This window comes from Balaenoptera acutorostrata, chromosome 4 (genome assembly GCF_949987535.1).
Source record: "Balaenoptera acutorostrata chromosome 4, mBalAcu1.1, whole genome shotgun sequence".
NCBI lineage: Eukaryota > Metazoa > Chordata > Mammalia > Artiodactyla > Balaenopteridae > Balaenoptera > Balaenoptera acutorostrata.
In genome coordinates this window covers 149265210-149290044 of record NC_080067.1, presented here as the reverse complement: position 1 = coordinate 149290044, position 24835 = coordinate 149265210, and the positions used below count along the sequence as shown (strand labels likewise).

Here is a 24835-nt window from a genome sequence, read left to right as displayed (position 1 = left end):
CACACGTCACATTCTGACAGCCTCCTGGGCCTTCGGAATATTCCGGCGCAGCTGGCAACTCCCAGGGTTCATCTTGGTGCAGTAACAGCTTGGGCTGTGGTGTCGGCACCCCCTGGAGGGGTCGGGGGCAGATGGGCCGGGAAGGGGCTCCTAGCGAGGGCGACATGCCATGTTCCAGGGTCTCCTGGGGCAGCTCTAAGGAGAGGCCACTCGGGGTGCGGGGTTTCCGGGGTGTCATCTTCTCTCCCGAGTGTGGTCGGCTCACATTCCTCCCTGCAGCCCCTCCCCGACTCCTGGCCCTGCGGCGCAGCTGCTTTACCGTGAACTCTGGGCCCAGCATCCTCTGTGTGGTTCTCCTTCAGGAAGTGTCAAGGGCGAGCTCGAGATATGGAACTTCAGAAAACAAAAAACAAAATCCCAACTCAAAATAACTTAAAGCAAAAACAGAGTTTATTGGGAGTCCTGGGCAGGGTGGGCCTCGGGCCCCCGGCGGCCTGGGTGTCTCCCCATCTCTGCTCTCTCCCGCCCCGGTTCTCTCCAGGTGGGGCCTCTCTCCCCGCAGAGAGGACCCCTCAGGAGTCTGGGGACAGGGGTCCTGGCTGCAGCACTCCAAGGCCTGCACGGTGGTCCAGCTTAGAGCCCCCGGAGGAACGAGCGCCCCTTCCTCTCCGCCTCCACGGAGGCCCGACCGTGCAGCTTGGCGTCCACTCCTGGGCCAGTCGCCTTAGCCAGGAGGTGGGTGTGGAGTTGGGGTAGCAGGGGGCGGCGAGTCATTCAAGTCTCCGGGGTCCCCGCAGGCGGGGCTCTGAGGTCCGCAGCCTCCAGAACCACTCAGAGTCGGGCTGTGCCCAAAGGAGCAGGGTGCTGCTGAGGTCGGGGGCTGTGGCACCCCAGGAGCCCCAGGAAGCAGAAGCAGGGGGTGTGGGTAAGCCTGGGGCTGCCCCCGTCCAGGCTCTGCTCCCGCGTGCCCTGTGGGCTTCAGCAAGTCCCCGCCCACTGCTGGGTCTGTCACTTCATCCACAAATGAGAGCATCAGACGGGATCGGGGTCACCAGCTATGGCTCAAAGCTGGCCTGTCTGTATCCAGCCCTCTGGCTGAGAATGGTTTTAACACACTTAAATGGCTGGAAGGAGGGGGAGGGGGGAGGGGGAGGAGGAGGGCAGTGGGGGAGGGAAGGGGAGGGGGAGAAGAAGGAGAAGGAGAAGGAGAAGAAGAAGTGATGATTTTACAACATATGGAAATTATACAAAATTCACATTTCAGGGCCCACAAATAAAGTTTTATTGGCACAAGGCCACGACCACTCATTTGCCTGTCGTCCACGGCGACTTTCACAGTACACGGGCAGAGCCGAGTGGTTGCAACAGTGACCGAGTGGCCACAGAACCTAAACTTTGTACTCCCTGGCCCTTTCCAGAAACAGTCTGCAGAGCCTGGGCCAGCTCCATGCTGCCCACTCTTCCGTCATTCATGGTCCACAGCAAGGTCTTAGCAGGTCCAAGATGTGTTCTCATTTCCCAGTTTTCCTTCGGTCAGCTCAAGGCTAACATCGCTACTGACTCAGTCCTGGCCATAGGGATAAAATCCCTGCAATCACGGTTTTGATGCTCTGCCTTTTTCTAAAACGCAAGGAAATCAATACGTGACTTTTAAAAGCAGACCCTGCATCCTGTCCCTCCTCCTGCCTCCAGTGGAGGGTCCCCGTGGCCCTGCTGACCTGGAGGCCTCTTCCCGCTGGACCTGGGCTTCTCTGGCCCTGATGTCCCCTCCCTGCCTGTGGCCACGTCAGTCACCAGCCTAGCAGGCGTCCAGCCTTGTGGGGCCGGTGCCGGAGGACTGGGAAGGAATCTGCCACTGTGTGTGTTTCCCGCCACTGCCTTGCCTCCTGAGTTGGCCGCAAAGCACGAGTGTGGACTCCACCAGGCGCCCTAGGAGGAACCCGAGAAGAGCTGAGCTTTTCCTGCGCCCTTGAAGGAGAGGGAACGGCCTCGGGCCCTCCTGAGGGTGCGGGGCGACGGGAACGGGAGCAGCTTGGTAGGGGCAGAAGTCTGACCAGTCCCTCGTGCTTTGGGGACAATGGGGAGAAGTCTGGGGTGTTGGGTCACGTTTTTTGTTGGTGGGGGGCCGTCCGTGCCTCCTCAGGTGGGTCCTGGAGGGAGGGGCGGGCCTGTGGTCCCAGCCGTAAAGCCTGGGCTGGGGGCTGCTGCCGATTCTCCAGTGGGAGATGTCTAAGGCAGACACAAGCCACGTGGAGGGGGTGGGGGATCTGGGCGTGGCCTTCCGTACCTGCTAGAACATCTGGGCTCAGACCACCCAAGGCCCTTGTCTTGCTGCCCCTGCTTGTCCGCTGTAAGGCCTCAGAGAGTTCTGCAGGCTCCACTTCCCACCTAAGACAAATCGAAGGGACATTCTATCGCCAGCCCGTGAAGGGTATTATGACCAGGAGAGGGACAGCTTTCTGACCCACTCGATGTGGTCTGGGGACCACTGGACAGTGGGATGAGGGGTTTCGTCTCAGGAACATTCCACCCATTTTCTATCTTGGCCCAAACTGTAGAGTCCAGATGTCACAGCGTTGAGGACAGAGCCAAGTGTCCCCAATGTCCCTGGCAGGGGACCCCATGCAGAGCGAGCCAGGAAGAGCCCTGCAACAGATGGCCTGTGCAGGAGGCGGACGCGGCCACACGTGGCCCACCTGCAGAGCTCTCTGCCTTGGGAGTTTGGATTCGGGGATCACGTGTCCTGTGCTGTTTGACAGGCAGCCTCCCAAGGGCCCCGGGGCAGCGGCTGCTCACCCCTGCCCCTGGCAGCCCACCCCGCCGTCTCCCAGCTGCCGCGGCTCCAAGGCAGGGACGGGTGACTGACCATCAGGGGAGGGGGGCGCCGGCTGGAAACCCGGGTGACTGCAGAGGCAGGCTTGCCTTTCACTGGACGTCTGCTCTTGGGAGCCTTCCAGAATGTGGAATGCAGAGGGCACCTGGCGGGAAGCTGCCCTGTCTTCGGGACAAGTAGAGAAGCATCCTCCAGGCTGACAGGGTGGCAGAATGTCCACAGGCCCTTGAGAAGGGTCCCCTGGAGGCTGGAGACCCAGGAGCAGTGAGAAGGATAGTAAGACCAGCCAGACAGGCTCAGGACAGAGCTGCTTCCTAAAAGAGGGAGAGCCTAGCCTGGAGGGCCTCTAGGTGGAGGCATGCTTTCTAGGAGGAAAAAGGTAAGGACGGCCCACCCACTCACGGGCATGTGATCACACTCAAGAAGTGCCCCAGTTGCCCACTTGGCATTTCCTGTGGGACCACCTTCTCCCCTGCCCCGCACCCTCACTCAGGTGGGCTGTTGCCTAATCTTGGGCTCCTGCTGCCAGAAAAGAAACAAACCCTCCCCTTTCCCAGACCCAGGAAGCTCTGGGCGCGTCCAGAGAGCGCAGGAGCCCGTGGTCAGGACGAAGAGGAAGCCCGTCCTGCTTGAGCCCCACCAGGCAGCAGCTCCCCACGAACGTTACTTACGGGATTCTCATAATTCAAGCCCGGAGCCGGGCTCAGAAGGCAAGGCAAGGGGCCCGAATGAGATCACGGGGGTCCTGGATGGCCTTTCGCTCTGCACCGTCCCCCCTCCCGCGGGGCTTCCTCGGCCGGGTCCCGTCAGGTAGCACGTCCTGCAGGAGCCCCTGGGGAAGAGAGCCAGGGCCAGGCCTCAGACGTGTGCACACCCAGATCCAAAGAGGCCACAGGCTTCTCCATAAGTACTTAAAGAAGGCCGTGAGGAAGCCAGGGCCGCCGTAGCCACGCAGGCCGGAAGCCGCCCTCAGGACTCCCCGGAGTCCACAGATGCGGCGTCCTTGTGCAAGTGTCCCTGAGGGTGAGCAGCCTGCCGTGCCCACGGGAGTCTGGCCTCCGGGAGAGCCTGGTCTCCAGGGCAGGGGCCTGCGTGGCCTGGGCGTTTACGTCACTGTTCGTTTGTTTTCCTGGGTATTCCTGCGAATCTTTTAGAAAGGGCCTCTTACATGCTGGCTCTTCATATACTCTTTCTAGTCCTTGATTTGGCCCCAGGGTTGAGAGGTGGGAGGGGCTTTGATGACCAGAGCTAGGGGCACACGGGTAACCCGCTCTCAGACAGCCTGGATCTGCTGCGCTTGCCAATGCCCGTGGTGTAAATGCTCGCAGCTCGGCTGCCGCGAGGCCGCTGTCAGTGCTACCTGCAAAGCGCCCACCGCGGGGTCCCCATAGCACGGCCCGGACCGCCAGCTCCAGCTTCACTCACCGGGGAGGGCAGCGGCGGTACAGAGCAGCTGGGACCCCGTCTTTTTACACGAAGAGAACGGGAGCCTGGCGAGGGTGAGCCAAGGACAAGGCAGAGCTGAGACTCAGATACAGACCTTCTGCCCGAGCACAGCTTCCCACTCTGCTCTCCAGCGAGGCCCTGTGAAGACTTGGGGCCGAAAGGCTCACCCCCAGACAGAAGCCCGCCTGCATCCTGCCCAGCCCCACATGTGGGCCGGGCTGTGAGCTGCCAGGGCTGCCTCGTCCCCCATGCAGTCTCACCTGCGTGCTGCCTGAGCTTCCAGAGCGTTCAGGCAGGTGGGCGCAGCACAGAGAGGGCAGGCGTACACTCCCAGAGCTGCCCAGCCCGGCTCTCTCCTTCCACCTTTAGAAAGAGCAGCATTTGCTTTTTGAAGGGCACCAGTGTGTACACTCCACTTAAAGGATAACTGCTGATTATTTTCTTAATGGAAGAGCAAATATTTACGTCTTACGAACCAAAGGGCAGGTTGGAATGAGTGCGGATACCGGCTTTGGGGCACTGCCACCGCAGCTCGAGAGGGAGCGGGCAGGAAAGCAGGAACTGTTGGCCGCAGTCGGCCTTGCTCAGCTGGGGCACAGAAGAAAGGGCCCTCTGTCGGGGGCGCAGGGCCGGCGGCCAGGTCTCTGTTTGCCTTGGGGAGTAGGGGTGGCTCAACCCTCCTGTGCCTTTTCCCGTTGGTGTGGGGAGGGGGGACGCCTTTGCTGAGCCTGGGGCGCCACCGCTGGGCTCGCCCACCCAGTTCCCTCCCCGCTTGCACGTGACGGCCGCCAGCCTGGCCATGTGGACAGCGTGACCGTCGGCCGACTGCCCATCAGCTGATGCAGCCTCTGTGCCAATTGTTTAGATTATTAGAACAAAACAAAACAAAGCCCGGCCTCCACCCACGAGCAGAAAGGGGGAGCCAGAAGGGAGGCCGTGGGGGGGAGGGAATAGCTCTTCCTGAGGAGCCCCAGGTCCCCCTCCAGGTGGGCCCAGGGGCCAGGCCGGTCTGGCCCCACGAGGCTCTGCCCTGGTGCCTGAGGACGCAGGGCTGCCCAGAAGCCTGCAGACCTCCCGAGCCCAGAGCAGGAGGTCCAGGTCAGGGGCCCCCAAGCCACCCTCTGAGAAGCCCCGCCAGCAGCCTGGGGTCTCCTGCAAGACCCAGCCTCTCCTCGTCTGTCTGTCTGTCTGTCTGCTTCTTGCCGTGGTCATCTTCCTTCCTAACCCCTGCTGCACCTCATCCATCTGCATGCAAAAGGGCCCCGAGCTGCCTGGGATTGCGGGTGGAAACATCCAGAACAGCGCAGCAGGGCTCTGGTGGGGGTGAGGAAGGAGAACAGACACAGCAACAAGAGAACAGAGGACACAGCAGCCCTTGACCCCGTGGTGACCCGGAGTCCCGCGGCCCCGACTCAGGGTCAGGGCTGCAGGCCGTGCGGCGGCCGCAGGCCCAGGGCCCTGCGTGTCCCCACGGGGCAGCGGCAGCTCCTCCGCCCTGGGACGAGGATGGGACAGAGCCCCCCAATGAGAAGAGGGGGGGCCAGCCTCCTGGCGGGCCCGCTGCCCACGCGGATGGGACCGAGCGCCAGACACTTCGGGTCTCCAGGCAGCGCCTCACAGGCCACCCCTCGCCCCAGCAGGCGCCCCGCGGGGAGGGGTCCCGACCCTTCGAGTGCTGCCCACAGGAAGGGGTCAGCAGCGGCCTCCCGCCACACCCAGGGTGGCGCCCAGGTGGGCTCTTCTCTGCACACGACCCGCCCACGTCCGCCCGGCCACGTAGTCGTTCGCCTGTGCTGAGGCGGAGGCGGCAGGAGCTGGGCTCTGGTCACCCCGGCTGCCTGCGGAGACAAAGGTGCCCGAGGTAGGGCCTGGCGCCCTCGTCCTCAGCTCCTGTCCCGTCCGGCCTGCCTGGACCCGCGCCTGGACCCCAAGTGGCTTCCTCATGGTCCCCCCACCAGGCGGCCACCTCAACCCCTGGACAGCCTGTCCTTCTGCGTCCACTGAGGCCGAGGGCAGAGGGTCAGGGTCCTGCCTGCACAGTGGTGGGAGTCCTTGTATTGAGCAGGAATTGGTCAAAATCCTGGAAAGTGCCCTGTCGGTGACAGCAAGCGCTGATCTGGGAACGGAAAGCAGCTGAACCCCCGTGCGTGTGCGCGTGTGTGTGTGTGTGTGTTGCATGCATGTCTACATGTGCACACATGTGTGCATGTACACCGTGTGAGAGTGTGGGGCACATACATGTGTTCACATGTTCACGGGTGCTTGCACTCCTGTGTGTTTGTGTGCACACGTGCTGCCTGTGTGCACGTGCGTGCACGTGTGTGTACGTGTATGAGCCTGTGTGTGCGTGTGTAAGGAAGGACAGGACGCTCCGGCAGGCAGGCTGAGGGGGCCTTCTCCAGGGCAGGCAGGCCCCCAGGACGGCTCTCAGCCGGAGGTGCCAGGAAGGCTGCTCTGGGTCCACCTGATGGCCATGCCCGGCTCCCCACGTCCCTCCAGGGAGCCCCGGATGTGTGTCGTCTGTGGATCGCTCTGGTGAGGATCTGCCGGAAGGGGAGACTCCACCAGCCCCGCGGAGGCTCAGGGAGACGTCGCGGTAGCAGCTCTGGAAGGCCGCTATTTACACCCACGGTGAAAGGAGACCCAGAGGAAGATGGAGCTCCACCCCAGCCTGCTTGACGCCACGCAGGGGCTGCCCTGTCCCCTGCCCCCGTCTGTCCCCGGGGTGGGTCCACCTGGCCTAACGTCCTCCCATGCTCCTAGTGCCACTTTGGGCCAGCAGCCATGAGCAGAGCTGAAGGAGCCCAGGCACCGCTGGAGGGAGAGGCAGGGTGGCTGACGTCGCCAGGGGCTGTGAGGGTGGCTGGCTCTCCTTGACCTCCAAGGAGCCCCCCGTGCCACGCTGGCTGCCCTTTAAAGAGCAGCCGATTATCTCAAATGCCAGGTCCCACGTTGGAGCCCGCCGCTGCCCGCCCTCCCCGCCGTGGACCACAGGGCTGCCGGCAGAGGACCAGGTGGCAGCTGCTCGGAGAGCTAGAAGCTTTTGATTTGCGTCAGTGCCGAGCCGGCCAGGAGGGGCCTTCACGCTGGGCGCTTGGCAGCCGCGTGGAAGCATGGTGACATCATGGCTCCCCTGCAGGCCCAGAGGGTCCTGGGAGAGACGGGCTGCGTGTTCACCAAGCCCTGCCTGCTGAGCCCGCACTCTGGGCCCCCCGCGCGCGCTGGATGGCTCAGGCAACGGGGCTGCTAAAAGCAGTTCCCATGATGCAAGCATCCAGGGGTCAGGCCCCGAGAGGAGGGAGCGGAGCCAGATTCTCTGCCCCCAGTGGGCTCGGGAGCGCTCCCAGGAGAAGTGGCTTGCCATCCTGCGGCCACCGAGGACTCCAGCTGACTGAGAGACTTGGCAGGGGCCTGGGCACTATGGCAAACCTGCAATTTCACTGAGACGGAAGCATCCCCAGAGGACCCTAATGAAAACACAGCTGCCACAATGTGGCGGAAAAACAATCGCTTTAAGAGACCCGGAGGCCGGGTGTCAGCCAGCACTTTGCTGGGAGCAGAGAACCCATCGGGGTCAGCGGTATGACCCCGCAGCTCCCGTGTGTGGCCCTCTCAGCCCTCCCTTTGTCTCTGACCCCTCCGTCTCTGGGGCAGGAGCAAGCACCTGTCACCTTGGAGACTCGACACTTGATCCTTGCAAGGGCCCTTGCGGGTGTACCCCCAACTCCCCTCAACCTGGTCTGAGCTGAAACAAGTGAGGTGTCCTCCTGTCACCAGCCCAGCACCCTCCAGGGCGCCCCTGACAGCAGCGTACCCCAACTCCGGGCAGGGACCACCCTCGACGGCCTGGATCCCACCTCCCTCTGTGCCTGGCGACAAACCTGTGTGTCCGTGGGGCCTCAGTTTACCTGCTCGGAGTGGCCCTCCTCCAAGCAGCCGGCCTGCTGGGGCACCTCAATGCCACCACTTGCTCCCAGCCACGCTGTGCCCTCAGCCCTGGGGTCGGTGGTGTCTCCCAGCGGCAATGCAGTGCCCGGAGGTCAGAGCCCACGTGCTACGCCACCGCAGAGCACGTGGAGACCTGACGTTTGCCCTTCACTCGGGCCCACCTTGCCCTGGTTCACAGGAGGGCTGGCGACCCTCCCCTCTCCTCGGAGGATCTAAGGATCCAGTTGGAGGGGTTCTCGGGGGTCCCACCCCACCCCCACCTCTGCCAAGGGACGCAGTGAGGGGACCCCACACCCCATCGGAACGCTCGGACTCTGCTCCGGGGCCCACCGCCCTGGGGTCTCACCGCCCGTGCTTCCCTGGCTCGGGGGCCAGGCTGCTCTGCCTCCACCGCTGACACCCCTGGTCGGGGGGCTGCGCCCACTGGGCTCCAGTTTGGGCCGGTCACCCCAGGAAGCGGGCGCTGTGCCCCGTGAGGACGGGCGGGAGGGGACGGAAAGACCGGAGTCGCAGTCGGCCGTGCTGCAGAAAAGCCCTCCGTGCCAGCCGACACCTCCGCCACTGTCTGCTCCCTCCCCGCCCTGCACCTCGTGACCAGTCGGAGGGCCTTCCCTCCCCACCTTCCGCTCCTGACGGCTGTGAGGTGAGTCACTGGAGTGTCCCTCGCCCTGGGTGTCCCGGCTGTAGCCGTTTCCTGGGGCTGCGGCTGCCGTAACAAGTCGCCACAAACCGGGCGGGTTAGACCACAGAAATCCCTCCTCTCACAGCTCTGGAGGCCAGAAGTCCGAAGTCAAGGTGCGGGGGGCAGCTATTCCTCCTGAGGACGTGAGGGAGGGTCTGACCCAGGCCTGCCCCGCTCCTGCCGGTGGCCAGCACGCCTCGGTGCTCCTCGGCCTGTAGACGCACCACCCCATCTCTGCCTCCGTCCTCCCGTGGCCCCTCCCTGCGTGCCTGTGTCTCTTCCGTCATTGGACTTAGGGTCGCCCTGATCCAGGACGCCCTCATCTCTGCCCTTACCTTGATCACATCTGCAAGGGCCGCATTCCATGAAAGGCCACATTCTCGGGTCTGGGCAGACATCTCTTTCAGGGCCACTGTTCAGCCCCTACGCCAGGTTAACAGAACAACTGTCCCCTGTCTTAACTATGAGCTCATCTAATTGGTCCAACCTGGTGTCTCAGATCAAGAAACTGAGGCCAGAGGATGCAGGCCGGCACAGGCCAAGATGGGTTGAGGCAGGGCCAGGATGGGAGCAGGGGCTACTGCTACCGCGACCCGCAGGGGCTCGGTGTGACTGTGGGGTTCTGTCCTGGCCCCATCAAGCGGCTCAGACCCCTGGAGACGTCCCCTCTGCCTGCCAGCTCCCCAGCCCCCCAGCCCTGCTGCCCCCTCGCCGGCCCTGTGATCTCTGGGTGGGTCCACCTCAGGGCAGTCCAGCTTGCTGAGGGCCTGCGGCGGTCCTGGCTCCTCCCGGCCAGCAGGGGCTGGGGCTGGCCGTTTCTGAGCATGTCACCTGACCTCTGAGCCACTCACGACAGAGCCACAGGACGCAATGCCAAAGAATCCTCACCCGGTGATATGCTGTCACCATGAGCCGCCCAGGCCGGCAGAACCGGCTGAGAACCGGCTGAGCAAGGCCTTGGAGCGGGTCAGCCTGGCGAGGGCAGCGGCCTGGGCCGCTGGGAGCTAGGCGGGACCGGGGGCAGGGCAGACGCCCTCCTCCCCTCACCTGCTCCGGGCCACCAGCTGGGGCGGTGCCCCACTTCTGGAGGGTGTGGCCTCCGAAGTCTGAGCCAACGAGGCTGCTTCTGCCCGACCCCAGTGTGGACGTGACTCATGATGGAGGCCTCCTGGCAGGGCGGAGGGACCAGGCCGAGAGGGATGGGAAGGGCGTCTGGCCACAAATAGCTGCACACGTGCTAAGCTCCCAGCCCCCTACAATGCAGTGGGTGGGGCGGGCCTTGGGGGTGGGGCCCACACCCTGGGAACGGTGAGGCCACCTGGCCGGGCAGGGGGGAGCCCAGGCTGGGACACCCACCACCCGAGAGAGGCCAGCATATCTGGGGCCTCCTCTTTCTCTCCCGCCCCTTAGTCAGTGTGGGGCAGGGGGTGCCTTGGTGTCATTGCCAGCGCAGGCAGCGTTACCCCTGGGGTTCAGCGTAAGGGGAAGGATGGACACGTGCTCACCTCAGGCCTCTGGGTGCCTAGGAAGTGTGCCTCGGCCACAGGAGCCCCCAGGCACCCCTTGGGGTGGGGGGACGTAGAGCACTGGCCCAGAGATGGGCGACGGGCACACGGGCCCTCGGAGTGGACAGGGGAGCCTGGGGGTGGTGGCCCTTCCTTTCACCCACAGAGCCTGGACCCTGAGTGCACACCTCACATTTCTGACGGCTGGTGAGCAGGGGCCGTGGTCTGGGGGCACTGGTTTTCCACGCGGCAAAGGCCTGGCAGCCCCTGGGTCACCCCGAGCACACCCTGTGCCGCCAGCTCGGGGCTTCCATGGGACAGAAGTGCCTGTGCCTGTGGATCAGGACACGCGGGGCCACGGGCCTGAGTGGCTTCCGAGGTGCCTTCTCTGCGCAATGAACCCCAGGCCAGGGCCCCCGGCCAGGCCCCGCTCCGGTCAGGGGACATCAAGGCAGGCTTTCTCAGCCCCCCCTCCCGTCCTCCAGCTCCGGCCAGGGGTCCTCTCGGGTTAAGACCCTGGGCACACCCGCCCTTAGCAATTCTGTTTCAGCCTCCAGCCTGAATCGCAGGCCTCATCTCAGGAATGTTCCAGTTCTGTCCCCACTAGGACCCCCTCTCCAGGGACAGCTCCGTAGGAAGCCCCAGCTTGGGGGGGGGGGTTCCCCTGAGAGAAAGGAGCAAAGGGGCCCGTGTGTAGGTCGGGTGGGTCCACAGAGTGCGGGGCTCCCGTTCAGCACATCTGGGTGTCAGACCCTCATGTTTCAAATACCCCCCCAGCCCGCCCAGGGAGCAACTAGCAGGCCAGCTCGACAGGATGGTCAGGGCCCCTCTGCGTCGGGGGGTCCTGAGGCCTGGCAGGACCCCCCCAGCCCGCCCAGGGAGCAACTAGCAGGCCAGCTCGACAGGATGGTCAGGGCCCCTCTGCGTCGGGGGGTCCTGAGGCCTGGCAGGACCCCCCCAGCCCGCCCAGGGAGCAACTAGCAGGCCAGCTCGACAGGATGGTCAGGGCCCCTCTGCGTCGGGGGGTCCTGAGGCCTGGCAGGACCCCCCCAGCCCGCCCAGGGAGCAACTAGCAGGCCAGCTCGACAGGATGGTCAGGGCCCCTCTGCGTCGGGGGGTCCTGAGGCCTGGCAGGACCCCCCCAGCCCGCCCAGGGAGCAACTAGCAGGCCAGCTCGACAGGATGGTCAGGGCCCCTCTGCGTCGGGGGGTCCTGAGGCCTGGCAGGACCCCCCCAGCCCGCCCAGGGAGCAACTAGCAGGCCAGCTCGACAGGATGGTCAGGGCCCCTCTGCGTCGGGGGGTCCTGAGGCCTGGCAGGACCCCCCCACCCCGCCCAGGGAGCAACTAGCAGGCCAGCTCGACAGGATGGTCAGGGCCCCTCTGCGTCGGGGGGTCCTGAGGCCTGGCAGGACCCCCACAGCCCGGCAGCTCGCAGGGACACCGCCCCACCTCCTCCTGCCTCACTTGCTGGTCGAGGATCCCCACATCCTGCTCCATCCTCATCGCCTCGGGACCCCTCCCGCCCGGGAGCTGGGGGCCGTGCCCACGGTGGTCAGGGCATCCGGTGGCCAGGCCTTTGCCCAGTGGCCGCCCTGCCCTTTGCACTTGGAAGAGGGTTGGAGGAGGTCGGGCTTGTGGAATGACCCTGACCCTCCCTGCCAGGCCGCTCGCCCCTACGTCACTCTGGCCATCCACGGTGACCCCCGCCCAGTGCCCTGCACCTGCTTCCCAAACTCTCCCACATCCTGACCTGGCAGAAGATGCTCATCTTTGGGGGGGTGTCCTGATGACCAGGAGAGGCTGCGTGCCCCTGGGGCTCCTTGCTGGCGGGGGGGTGGGTGCGGGGGTGTGTCCATCCAGCCCGGGCCCCAGGTGCAGCCCCGGGCCAGGAAGGATCAACGTCTTCATTCACCTGTAACCCATTTGGGCTGCAAGAGCAGGAAGCCCCTGTTTGAGCTGACGCCCGTGCCTCTGGTCATCTGGGAAGGGACACGGCCCCCTTTTCCAGGCTCCCCAGTCTGTCCTCTCCTCCCCCCCATGCCCGAAGCCCGCTCCCCGCTGCCCTCCCCCTCGCCCTAGCGAGGATCCCTAACCCACAAGAATGGACCGACCAGCGTTCTGGGCACATGTCCTGGGGAGGGAGGAGCTGGCCGTGACTCTGGGGTGCCTCCTATTCTGTGAGGTTGCTACACCGAGGGCCCTGGGTGTGTCATCTCCCTTAACCATCCCAGCCCTTAGCAGAGGCTGTTGTGATCCTCAGGTTTCGGGGTGGGGACCCCAGGCTGCACCTGCCTCCTGGTCCCATGCCACGGAGGACAGAATCGAGATTTCCACGCTGATCATCACTCAGAGCAAGAGTCCTATCGCTGTAACAAGTGACCACAAACACGTGGCTTCCGAGACAGGTTTATTCTCTTACAGTCTCTGGGGTCAAACGTCCTCCACGGGTCTCACTGGGCTAAAGGCAAGGCACGGGCAGGCCTGCTTCCCTCTGGAGGCTCGGGGGGAGAATCAATTTCCAGGTCTTTCCAGCTTCTGGGGGGCCTGCTCTCTTGGGCTCGCGGCCCCTCCTCTACTCACAGCCAGCGATGGGCATCGAGTATTTCTCACGCTGCATCTCTCCGACATTGATTCTCCCCTTCCCCATGTAAGGGACCCCTGCGAGTACCCCAGGCCCGCCCAGAGAATCTAGGGTCACCCTCCCGCTTAGGGGGTGGGACATTAGGAACCTGAGTTCCCCTATGCTGTAGAAGGTAACATATTCACAGGTTCCGGGATTAGGATGTGGACAGCTTTGGGGACCAGTATGCCGCCTCCCACACTTGGCCTTGGCGCTCTGCCCACACGGTCTCAGTTGACCTCATGCACGTGCATCTCGTCCCGCCAAGGGCATAGAGGTTCCTCACCACGACTTCTCTTCTCTGCTTGCCTCATCCACGGCGCCAGGCCCGGCAGCCTGGGAGGATCGGATGGCCAGTTCACAGGCTGCCCATTGTGATTCTCTGGGTGGAGCCCACGGAGCCTGGCAAGCCCGCGGCGGGCATCCTCCCGCCCCAGTAAACAGGCCTTTGTTCCAGCGGCAGGGTCCCCACCCTGCGCTTCGCAGGCCAAGCCCAGGCTCTGAATCTGGCTCCCTGCCTGCTGGCTGGGCGACTATACTGTCATCTGGTCACCCGCACAGTCAGTGCCGTGAGCTGTCGCCAGCATCTGACGGACCGAGGCTCAGACCCGAAGGCTCTGGGAGGGGTGAGCAGAGCCGCCCGGGAGCATTCAGTGTAAAGCACCCACGGGCGTGGAGAATGCAACATGAGAAGGAATTTTAAGTCAAAACCTGAGATTCCAAAGAAACGGCGGCTTTGTCGTGGGTACTTGGGACCCTCCCGGGTCTCTGGGGTGCTGTTCATGGCTTCCACGCAGAGGAGAGTTCTCAAGGAGAGGGCGAGCCCCACTACCCGCCCCCCGCCCCGTCAAATGGCACTTATGCGTCTGCTGACCAGCAGTGCTGGGGCGTGTAGTGGCTATTGTCACTATTGTCACCAAGGAAGAAAAGAGACAGGAGGGGAGAGTAAGAGTGACGGCACCCGCAGTCACACCAAGGGTTGGATCTGGAAGGAAAGGAAAAAGGACCCATGGGAGAGGCCAGGATCCCAGGGGAAGGTAAGCAAAGTCTTGACCCCTGGCCAGCCCCTCTCCCCACCTGGGTGGCCTCTGCTCCAGAAACTTCCATTTCATTCCAGGGGGACCAATTTCCATCCTGCCCTGGGACTGTGCTCCCTCTAGGAACCATTGATCCCACTTTGATGGGTTTGGTGTCCCCAAGACTCAGGAGTGGGGGACACTTTGGGAAGGAGCCAGTCCCAGAAACCTGTCCACACGTGGAAATGGCGTGTCCCCTCTGGGTGGGCTGGATCCGGAGTCCAGGGGATGGAGGGGCTGAGGACCTGGGTTTGGGCCCCTGCGCAGGGTCATGACCTGCTGACAGCAGGGAGGTGCCCCAGGTCTGCGGGCGGCTTCAGGACAGGGAAAACAGGGCCAGGGGCGGGAGAGGGAGGGGAAAACAAAGGGGCTGCTTTTGTGAACACAGAAGGGGGAAGGGGACGGGGGTAGGGGGCAGGGAGAAGGCAGGAAAAGAGGGAAGGCAAGAGGGGTCGGGGAGACGGGTTTTATCCCAGAATTTGTTTCCCCACCCGGCGCTGTTTGGAGAGGGTGCTGTATTCCCCATGGCGAGGGTCTGTCTTTCCTCCCTCCCCAAGGCCCGAGGCCACCCCCCACCCAGCAGAATCTCCTAGCACCCCGGGAGCAACCAGGGCAAGTTCCAGGGCCACTTTGGATCGCCCCCTTCAGTGATGGACCAATCCCCACTACACCCAGGCCTGTCTGATCCCAACAGACTCCCCAGTGCTTGCTTCCACCCCAGCTTCTGGAGCAGAACCCACAGGGCAGGCCGCATCCCTGAGCTCAGCCTGGATCCCCAGGCGCAGTGATGGGGGCCTTGTACAGGTGCTGCTGGCGTTCTCCGAGATGAGTGTGACACGCCTGGCGTACCACGTGACTGGCATCTTTCAGAATCGAGCAGGAAACAGATGGCCCACTTATGGGGGGCGGTGGAAGAGGTTTGTTAATGAAAAGAACATTTCAGAGGTGTTGGCAAGGTTGAGGGAAACAACAAGGGCTGCTGAGGCATCAAGGCACCTGTGCGAGTAGAAACTATGACCACCCCAGGCGAAAGGGGCACAGGAAGGAAAGCTGTCACCAGGGTGAGGGCAGGAGCCCTGGGAAGGACCACCTAGCAGGACCTGTGCTCCTGGAGAGACGGGCTCTGTGGGATGCAGCAGAGCAAGGCCTCCCCCATCTGCTTCCTCCATGCCAGTCCTGCCCTGCCTCCGACTGGCTAGGCCCAAGCTGGAAGCCAGAGGGCGACGGAGCCGGGTGAGACAAATCACCGCCTGCTGGGCTGCTTCCTAGAGCACAGTGGAGGCAGGAGAGAGAGGGATGGAAGTACGTGGGGTAAACAGGAATATCCAGTCATTGCCCCCCAAGTAGTAGTGACCAGACTGTGATGATGATGGTGGTGGTGACAGTGATGGTGGTGGTGGTGGTGATGGTGGTAGAGGTGGTAGTGGTGGTCATGGTGGTTTGATGGTGGTGGTGGTGATGGTGGTGGAGGTGGTGATGGTGGTGATGATGGTGATGGTGGTGGTGATAATGGTGATGGTGGTGGTGATGATGGTGGTGATAATGGTGATGGTGGTGATGATGGTGGTGATAACGGTGATGGTGGTGATAATGGTGATGGTGGTGATGATGGTGGTGGTGATGGTGGTGGTGATAACGGTGATGGTGGTGGTGATGATGGTGATGGTGGTGGAGGTGGTGATGGTGGTGGTGATAATGGTGGTGATAATGGTGATGGTGGTGATGATGATGGTGGTGATAATGGTGATGGTGGTGATGATGGTGGTGGTGATAACGGTGACAGTGGTGGTGATAACGGTGACGGTGGTGGTGATGGTGGTGATGATGGTGGTGGTGATAATGGTGATGGTGGTGGTGATAACAGTGATGGTGGTGGTGATAATGGTGATGGTGGTGGTGATAAAGGTGACAGTGGTGGTGATGATGGTGATGGTGGTGGTGATAATGGTGATGGTGGTGGTGATGGTGGTGATGATGGTGGTGGTGATAATGGTGATGGTGGTGGTGATAACAGTGATGGTGGTGGTGGTGATAATGGTGATGGTGGTGGTGATAATGGTGATGGTGGTGGTGATGATGGTGGTGATAATGGTGATGGTGGTGATGATGGTGGTGATAATGGTGATGGTGGTGATAATGGTGATGGTGGTGATGATGGTGGTGGTGATGGTGGTGGTGATGGTGGTGGTGATAACGGTGATGGTGGTGATGATGGTGATGGTGGTGGAGGTGGTGATGGTGGTGGTGATAATGGTGGTGATAATGGTGATGGTGGTGATGATGATGGTGGTGATAATGGTGATGGTGGTGATAATGGTGATGGTGGTGATGATGGTGGTGGTGATGGTGGTGGTGATAACAGTGACGGTGGTGGTGATAACAGTGACGGTGGTGGTGATGATGGTGATGGTGACGGTGGTGGTGATGATGGTGGTGGTGATAATGGTGATGGTGGTGGTGATAACGGTGACGGTGATGGTGATGGTGGTGATAATGGTGATGGTGGTGGTGATGGTGGTGATGATGGTGGTGGTGATGGTGGTGGTGATAATGGTGATGGTGGTGGTGATAACAGTGATGGTGGTGGTGATAATGGTGATGGTGGTGGTGATAACGGTGATGGTGGTGGTGATGATGGTGATGGTGGTGGTGTTGCTGATGACGTCCTCAGTGCTGGAAGTGAGGTAATCCCTTTTCTAGAGAGTCTGGAACCATTTCATGGCATTTCGCTATGTGCTTTCAGGTCAGCACCCTAAACTCCAATTTTCCTTTGGAAACACTGCATGAATCATCCCCCATCCTCCCCACCCCTGTTCAGGCTGGCTGCCAGTGTATGGAGAGGGCCACCTGGCCACAGGAAATTACCTCTGGCCAGGACAGTCCTGTCGGCCATGAACCCACCCCAGCCGCCATTCATCCTGACCGTGAACGCATCCTTGCCCTCCCGCACAACTGAGCACGGGCCGCACTTCCTGTGGAGGCTCCAGTGCCCATAGCTGACCCCCTCGTACATGAGTTGCTTATATGCCAAGGTCCAAACAGGCCACTCACAGGAAGTAGCCGCTGGGGGTATGGGTGCGCCCTCTCCCCCAGGGCCCTCCTGCCCAGATGACCACCCACCGCCCAGATGGGGCTGACTTCCTCTCCCGCCCTCCACCTCTCAGGTCCCCCTCCTCCAGCCTCCCCCGTCCAGGGTGGAGCTTCTCCCACCGCCGGGGGGGGATGTGGGAATGTGGGTCCCAGGGAGGAACGTGCCAGCCAAGCCCCCGCCCCAGGACCTGGACGTGCTCCTCCCAAGTCCAGTGGCACAGCCCTCTGACCCTGGCTTCTTTCTGCATGAGTTCACTCGGTCACTCTTTAAACCAGGCTTAAGTACAAACACTCTCACACACACATCCATGCACACACACCTGCAGCACTCACACAGATACTCACACGAGATGCGTCATGTGCACGCACACGCTCATACAGCACACCCACGTGCACTCACACACACACGCATGCACGCTGCAGCTTCCTTTTGCCACCCTGAGGTCTAGGTGCAGCCCCCATGGAACGTGGTGGGAAAGTGGGCTCTCACTTGGTCACTTCTCGCTGCATTACAGGACCTCGGGCATAGGAGCGGACCCCGTCCCGTGTGGCTGTCAGGGCTCTCGGAGGGGCTTTGAGGGGCAGAGCCCAGCCCGTAGAAGGTCAGGTGACCCGCCGGCAGGCTAGTTCTCACCCTCAGGAGGACTCAGAACAGCCCGGGTCCTGACCCTGCACCGTGAGAGTAGTTCTCTAGGGGCCACAGCATGGTGTGCGATAAATGTTTGCACGGCTTTGGCATGGGTCTTGGAATTAAAGATGTCTTCACAACAGTGAATGGTCACTATGACTCGTGGATGCCTCCCCCCAGCTCAGCCCTCTGTCCCGGACTCCAGCTTCCCCCACTTGGAGGTCCCGTAGACGGAGCGAGAGATGGCCCTCCCCGCCTGCCACCCGCATTCTTCCAGTTCTTCAGATCAAATCCAAGTTCTCGGGAAACCCCACTGGCTCTATCTTCAGAACACATCTGGGATCTGCCCACTTCACCTGGCTGGATCACCCCTGGATCACGCGGTAGGCTCCCACTGGTGTCCCTGCCACCCTTACCACCATCTGTCCTCCACGTGCCAGCCAAGGAAGCCTAAAAATACACGTGGGAGGTGTTGCCACTGGGCTTCCAGCCCCGGGGCTGCCTCGCCCACCAGCAAACGTAAAAGGGAGACCACCCCCTCTAGGCCGTCCCCATTCTGCCTGCCCTGCTTTTTTTTTTATTTTTTAATTGAAGTGTAGTTGATTTACAATGTGGTGCCAATCTCTGCTGTACAGCAAAGTGGCTCTGTTATGCACAGATGTACCTTCTTTTTTCATATTCTTTTCCATTCTGGTTTATCCCAGGAGATTGGATACAGTTCCCTGTGCTCTAAAGGAGGACTGCCTGCCCTGCTTCCGTGCGCCACTGAGCACATCGTCACCTCCTAATTCACTTCTGTATTCTCTCTTTGCTCCTCTTCTGTCTTCCTGCACTCGGCACAAGTTCCATGAAGTCTCGGGTTTCTCTGATTTGCTCACTGACGCAAGACGAGGAGGAGGAGGAGGGTGCCGAGGGCCCCCCGCCCTGCCTGGCCCCCGGGAGGTGCTCAGCAAATATTTGCAAAGTAAATGAACGCACGGAATGCACCTCTATTTCCAGCCCAGCCAGGCCCCTAGAAACCCAGAAACACAGGCAGATTGCAAAGGAGAAGAAAGTCGTGGCCTTGAGGGTTTGAAGAGGGTGTCCATTTGAAGTGCTGGCTAAGAAAGTTTTTCTCTTCCTCAGATCTCTCTGCAGCCTCCTGCAGGTCTCCTGGGCACCAGGTTTCGTGAGCCCCTGATCTGACGGGCTGGTTAGGGGAGGGGGCTCTGGGGTGGCCTGGCGGCGTAGCTGCTTTATTTCCAAATGCCTGAAATTCTGGAATTGTTCCCACACAGCCAAGCCAGGGCTGCCCCCCTTTAAGCTGGCCACCGGGAGGGCAGGCTTTGGCACTCTTCCGAGAGCAGAGAGCCGGGGTCCTGGCCCTGGAGCCCAGAGGCTGGCCTTATGGGCGTGGCAGCCCCGAGCGTGGCCCTCCCAGCCCTCCCCATGGAGTGGAGAAGCAGCCCAGCCTGGGCCCCTCACTGTCGCATGCCGGCTCGCTCAGGCCACTTCACAAGTCACAAGGCAGTTTTCCATTAGCGTCAAACGCGCGTAGATCTTGACCTGGAGCTGATGGGAGCCGAGGGGGAAGAAGCCAGCTTTAGACAACTTGCATACCTGGGGGGGGTCACCAGGGCCAGACCCCCAAAGGGCACCATATCCCAGCAGCAGGGGTGGGAGTGGCCCTTGTGCACACCCCTCTCTCCCTCTGTCCATCTGTCTGTCTCTCACACACACGGACCTGCATGGTTCAAAACAGGAAGAGTCCATGACGCGTGTGGCCGCAGTGCCCACTGTGTACTTCCCAGACGTGTACTGAGCACCTACTGTGTTCCCAGACCTGTGTGCCCTGTGGGACCTCCCCGGCGTGAGGTATAAGGGCCCTGGAAGGCAAGAAGGTTCTCCTGGGGCGATGTCAGGAATCATCCTCAGGACTGCCAGGCGCTGGTGGACTCCACCTTCCCAGACACAATTTCCTCTTCATCTGGTAACCAACCCCTCTTTGCTTTCCTTTAGGGAAAACTCCTGCCCGCTCCTAGTGAGCATAGCAGCTTTTCTTGTTGGTTTTACAGCCCCACCATCTCCAGGACCATCATATGAGCTGGCTGAGGTCACATGATCCAAGGCCAGCCAACGAGAGAACAGCATTTCCCCACCCACAGAAATCAGCACAGCGACAAGCATGTGACCCGAGTCCAAAAAATCAAAGTCCTGCCCAGGATGTTGCTAGAACAGAGAAGACAGTATGACCCTGATCTTCCAAGTTGAGAGTTCCAAAGAGCCCCTAAGACTAGCACTCCTGGGCCATCTTTACCTGAGAGTGAAGCCAACACAGGTAAAATCAGACTGAATAAGATCATGCCCAGTGATCTCTTTCGAGCTCCTGGATCCAGCTGTGCCTGAAGGCCACTGCACCCTACACTTTCTCCTTAAGTCAACCAGCAAACTCCTTTCTTTTCTGAAATGAGCTTGGGTTGGGGTTCTGTCATCTGCAATCAAAAAGAATCCTGAGCAATGCAATTGAAATGGGGTTCTCTAGACTTTTATAGGGGAGAAAACTAACAGGAGGGTACTAGTAAGATAAAACCTTCCTGGACCTTAAAAGTGGGAAGGGGGTCTCAAGTTTGGGCAGGTACATATGTGGACCCACCTTGTCCCTGGCTGCTCTCTAAAGTGCCCTCAGAGGCTGGGCTTCCACCCATCGGAAGCCTCCTGCTGACCACTAGGCACTGGGGCAACCGTGTTTACAGCAGCCTTGTTCTCTTTCTTTCCCCTGCTGCCGCTCCTCCCCCATCGTAAGCTCTGTAGACAGAATGCTGTGCCCTGGAGCGGGCTCAGACTGAGCCCCCCAGGGCTCCCCCACCAATACACACGTCCCACGCCTCCCTGAGGGTCAGCCCCGTGGAGCCCCGGCCTGGAGGGCCCGCAGCGTGTGCAGCAGAGAAATGTCCTCCCGACAGCGGCGAGCTACACAGACAGAAATCGGGCTTCGGTCGTAGAGAACTGAGCCACCGCCCATCTCCCCACCCTTCCCCCCAACGGAGGCAAACGCACCATCCATCTGAAGCCTGAGCCCAGGGAAGTGTGAAGGGACAGCGCCTGGGCTGTGGCTCTTACCCGTCTGCCCACACAGGACCCGGGCGGGGGTGGGCGTCCTGCCTTGGCCATGATGCAGGATGGCATCTGAGAGGCACTCCTTCCGGCCTTCTGTCACCCAACAGCTTGGGGGAGGCGGTGTGGCAAAAGTGGACCTAAGCCCAGACCTTGGGAGGGCAGATTGCAAAAATGCCCTGAAAAGAAAGATCTGGCTCCATGGCCACGACAAAGGGGAGTCTGAAAGTGAAGACAAACGAGAGACCCGAGGGGGAAATTTAGATAATAATATGGCAATGGGTTCTGTCCCCTCAGCTGTCACCTTGAGCCAGACCACATGCGAGATGTTGAGGCTCCAGAACTTTCCAGAACTCTCTAAAACCTGGAAAAGGCAGCGTGGCCTGACTTACAAAGCAGAGAGAGGCAGAGGCAAGAAGCTCCGTCCTGGTGAACAAACCAACAGAGCAGAGTGCTGGGCGGGCATGGGCTCTGAGCAGGAGCAGGCCTCTGGGAGGAAAGGTCTTCAGCAAAGCGGGGGCCCCGGGGCCTGAGCAGCCTGCAGGGAGAGAAGGGGGCTCTGGGTCCCCTCAGCCCCCTCTTCCCTCTAGCCCAGCTGAGCTGTTTTTTAAAGAATCTTTGCAAAGAACTAGAAAGGACAATTACCCAACAATTCAGCACTGAAATTAATAGCAGCGTGAAAATAATTAATTCAAGCCACAGGTGCCTAGTCCCAAGAATTCCCACCACAGTGGAGACAGCCTGAAGTAGCCTGTGAGCCCCTTGGGTGGAGGGGACTGGGAGTCCTCTAGGGGACATCATCAGGTTTGTGGGCCCCGGCCGTGTGCCTCTGGGGACATCTGGACGGACCGCAAGCGAGCAGACCCCACCTGTGTGGGCAAACGGCGCAGGTGCCCCTCAGGGCCTGCCTACCGGTTGGGGGATGTGGACCATGGGCCCAGTTGACGGGGATGGAGCTGCCAGATGCCTGCGCCCCAGGCAGCCCAGGAGAAGGGACCGGCCGTTTCTGCAGTGCTTTCTGACTCACCTGGGCAGCCCGCCTCCACCGGGACCTCACGAGAATCTCCGCGCACGTGGGGCGGGCGGTCCCATGTGCGGAGAAACGAGCTCTCCTCCCCCCTCTGTCCAGCTCCTCCGTCAACACTGATTAGACGGGCGGCTGTTGCCCACCCTAATTCTGTGACTTCCACGGACAGATGGCCACACGCGGACAGGAAACAGCACACGACCGCAGGCCTGGGGCGGGCTGACCAAAGACCGTGGATCAGCGGAGCTGGCGTGTGACAGAGACCCCGGGCCACATTCCCACGGAGATGCCGGTGGGAGTCTGGCTTTGAATGTGCCGAAGCCGGGGTGTCAAGGCCCCGGGAGGAAACGCCCCACCAGACCAGGGATGTACCTGGAGTTTGGGAGGGGCCAGAGGCTTCAGGACGGGCTTGAGTCTGGTGGGTGCCGAGGACGCTGCTGCCTTCTCTCTGGTTTCCAGGCTGGCCCCATGACTAAATTCTCTGAGTCGTTTCTGCAGTGTTTATGGAAATATAATTTTGCCCGGAGATACATGTGTAACTGAGAATCTTTTAATGTCTGTTTACAGTCGCCATTCTTGCTTGAGTGATTACAAGCATCGTGGGAGTTGATTGCAGCTGGGGTGGTCTCCCTCGGCGCGGAGCCCTGGGTGCCTGTCTCTGGGATTCGAGAGCCGCTTCACTTGGAATAGTCCTCTGGGTCCAGAACAGATAGTGACCTCGGAGATGGGTCCATCTCTAACAGTGTCCTGGGGCTGCTGCAACAAAGGGCCACAAACCGGGCAGTTTAAACAACAGAATTTCCTTCTCTCACAGTTCTGGAGGCCAGAAGTCTGAGATCAAAGGGTGAGCAGGGCCGTGGTCCTTCTGAAGGCTCTAGGGGAGGATCCTTCCTTGTTTCTTCCAGCTTCTGGCGGTTACCAGTAACCCTGGGCATCCCTTGGCCTGTGGCTGCATCACCCCATCTCCCCTTCTGTCATCACATGGCTTTCTCCCTGTGTCGCTGTGTCTTCTTCTTGTAAGCGCACCAGTCATTGGACTTCGGGCCTGCCAGAATCCATCGTGACCTCATCTTAAGTTGATTATACCTGCAAAGATCCTATTCCCAAATAAGGCCATGTTGTGATATTCCGGGTGGACGTGAAATTTCAGGGAACCCTATTCAACCCACTTCCCCATCCTACAATCCCACATAAGGGATGAGGAATCTGATCTAAACTGTGAGATTTATCAAATGAGTTAGTGTCGGAGCCTGGACCATAGCTGTGTGCACATTCTCACCTAACATTCTTTCCAGCATTCCAATAAACATTGATTGCTAGGAACTCCACGTTAATCACGCCACGCCGTCAATGCCGCCCACTGCCTGCAGAAAGTACTGCAGACCCCGCTTCCATCCTGCTGGGTATGGTCAAGGTACGTCCTACTTCTCCAGGGATTGACAAGGGGCAAGTTCCAGATACATCGTTAAGTGGATAAAGCAGGGTACAGTATTAGTGTGCTGTCTTCTGTGTAATAAAGAGTAAAATGCATATGAATATGTGTATGTTTATTTTTATTTGCAAAAGATAAAAGCCCTGGAAGGATAAATCAGAAACTGATAAAAATGGTGCCCGAGTGGTGAGCAGTCAAGGATGGCAGTTAAACTTCTCTGGATACACTTTGCTATAGAGTTTGTATTAAAAAAACTACCCAATCCTCCGCCTGTGTGCTGCTCTTACTACTAACACAGAGCACATCACCTCTGACACTTCTGACACCAAATGTGGGTTTTTCCCACACGAAGCACTTCTATGACACCAGCTGAGTGTCCTACAATTGAAATCAGTTCTGACACTACCTACCTGGAGGTGGCATCAGATCCCACAGGCTACGGGCTCAGTCCCATGAGACTGCCCCACGCACACTTCAGATGCCAGTGGCAAGGAGTGGGTCCCCAGGTGACCCACAACTTCTGTCCGACTTGGCTACAAATCAGAGGTTCCCACAACCCTCTCCTGGGTCCAGTGAATTTGCTAGAGAGGCTCACAGAACTCCCGGAAACACATTTGCCAGTTTGTTATACAATAAGGGATAGGATAAAGGATACGGACAATAGCCAGACAGAGAGACACCCGGGGTGAAGTGTAGGAGGATCCCCAGTGCAGGATCTTCTGTCCCCATGGAGTTGGGGTGCCTCACCCTCCCAGTATGTGACGTGTGTCCCAACCTGCAAGTTCTCTGAATCCCATCCTGTGGGGATTTTATGGAGGCTCCCTCACGTAGGCATGACCAATTACTAACTCCACTTCCAGCCCCTCTCAATTTTCTGGAGAAGTTGGGGTCGGGAGCTGAAAGTTCCCAACTTCTAATCATGGCTTGTTGTTTGTGGTGACCAGCTCCCACCCAGGAGCCCACCCAGGGTCTCCTCACTGGACAGAAGATATTCCTATCACCCAGGAAATGGCACGGGTTTCCAGGAGCCCTGTGCCAGGAACTGGGGGCAGAGACCAATGTACATCTTCTATTATCTCACAGGGTTTGACTTCAGAACTATGCAAATGTTTCCCATATTCAAAAAATAAACTTGAATTGAAAAGGAAAGTATCCTTATAAAAGAATCCAATAAAAAATGGAAATTTATATAAAGTTTGTAATATAACTAAAGATTTATTTCAAAGGACTTCAGAGTATAGTATTTTGATTGTTTGTTTTCAGGAGGATCTATTTTAAGGACAAAAAGAGCAACAAAGAAATCCTAAGTATCATTCAGTAAAGTCTTATTGCTAGAATTAAATCTGGCATTGTTATTTGAAAGTATTTTTGTATTTCTAGGATAAAGCCAATAAATAATTACCTGGCTGCTGCGAGGGAGCAAAATTATTAGTGTAAGAGAAAAATATACAAAT

General features: G+C 60.0%; 1 protein-coding gene and 1 long non-coding RNA gene across 4 annotated transcripts; one reads left to right on the top strand and one right to left on the bottom strand.

Moving 5' to 3' along the window:
• Positions 1-490: 490 nt before the first annotated feature.
• On the bottom strand, positions 491-9848 carry LOC130708064 (uncharacterized). 3 transcript variants are annotated; one of them, XR_009008078.1, is made up of 7 exons: positions 9245-9562; positions 4259-4323; positions 3505-3665; positions 2867-3080; positions 2288-2388; positions 1719-1929; positions 491-1620 (listed from the first exon to the last, which is right to left on the bottom strand). It is a non-coding gene; the product is annotated as an uncharacterized LOC130708064 (long non-coding RNA). The 3 variants fall into 3 exon arrangements; XR_009008079.1 differs by lacking the exons at positions 4259-4323; positions 9245-9562 and adding an exon at positions 9798-9848; XR_009008077.1 differs by lacking the exon at positions 4259-4323.
• A 4032-nt stretch (positions 9849-13880) lies between these two features.
• LOC103012181 (uncharacterized) lies at positions 13881-18801 on the top strand. Its single transcript, XM_007172743.2, has 3 exons — positions 13881-14072; positions 18010-18212; positions 18534-18801. Exons 1-3 carry the CDS (start codon positions 13887-13889, stop codon positions 18799-18801), a joined length of 657 nt encoding a protein of 218 aa, XP_007172805.2. The 5' UTR covers positions 13881-13886.
• The last annotated feature ends 6034 nt before the right edge of the window (positions 18802-24835 follow it).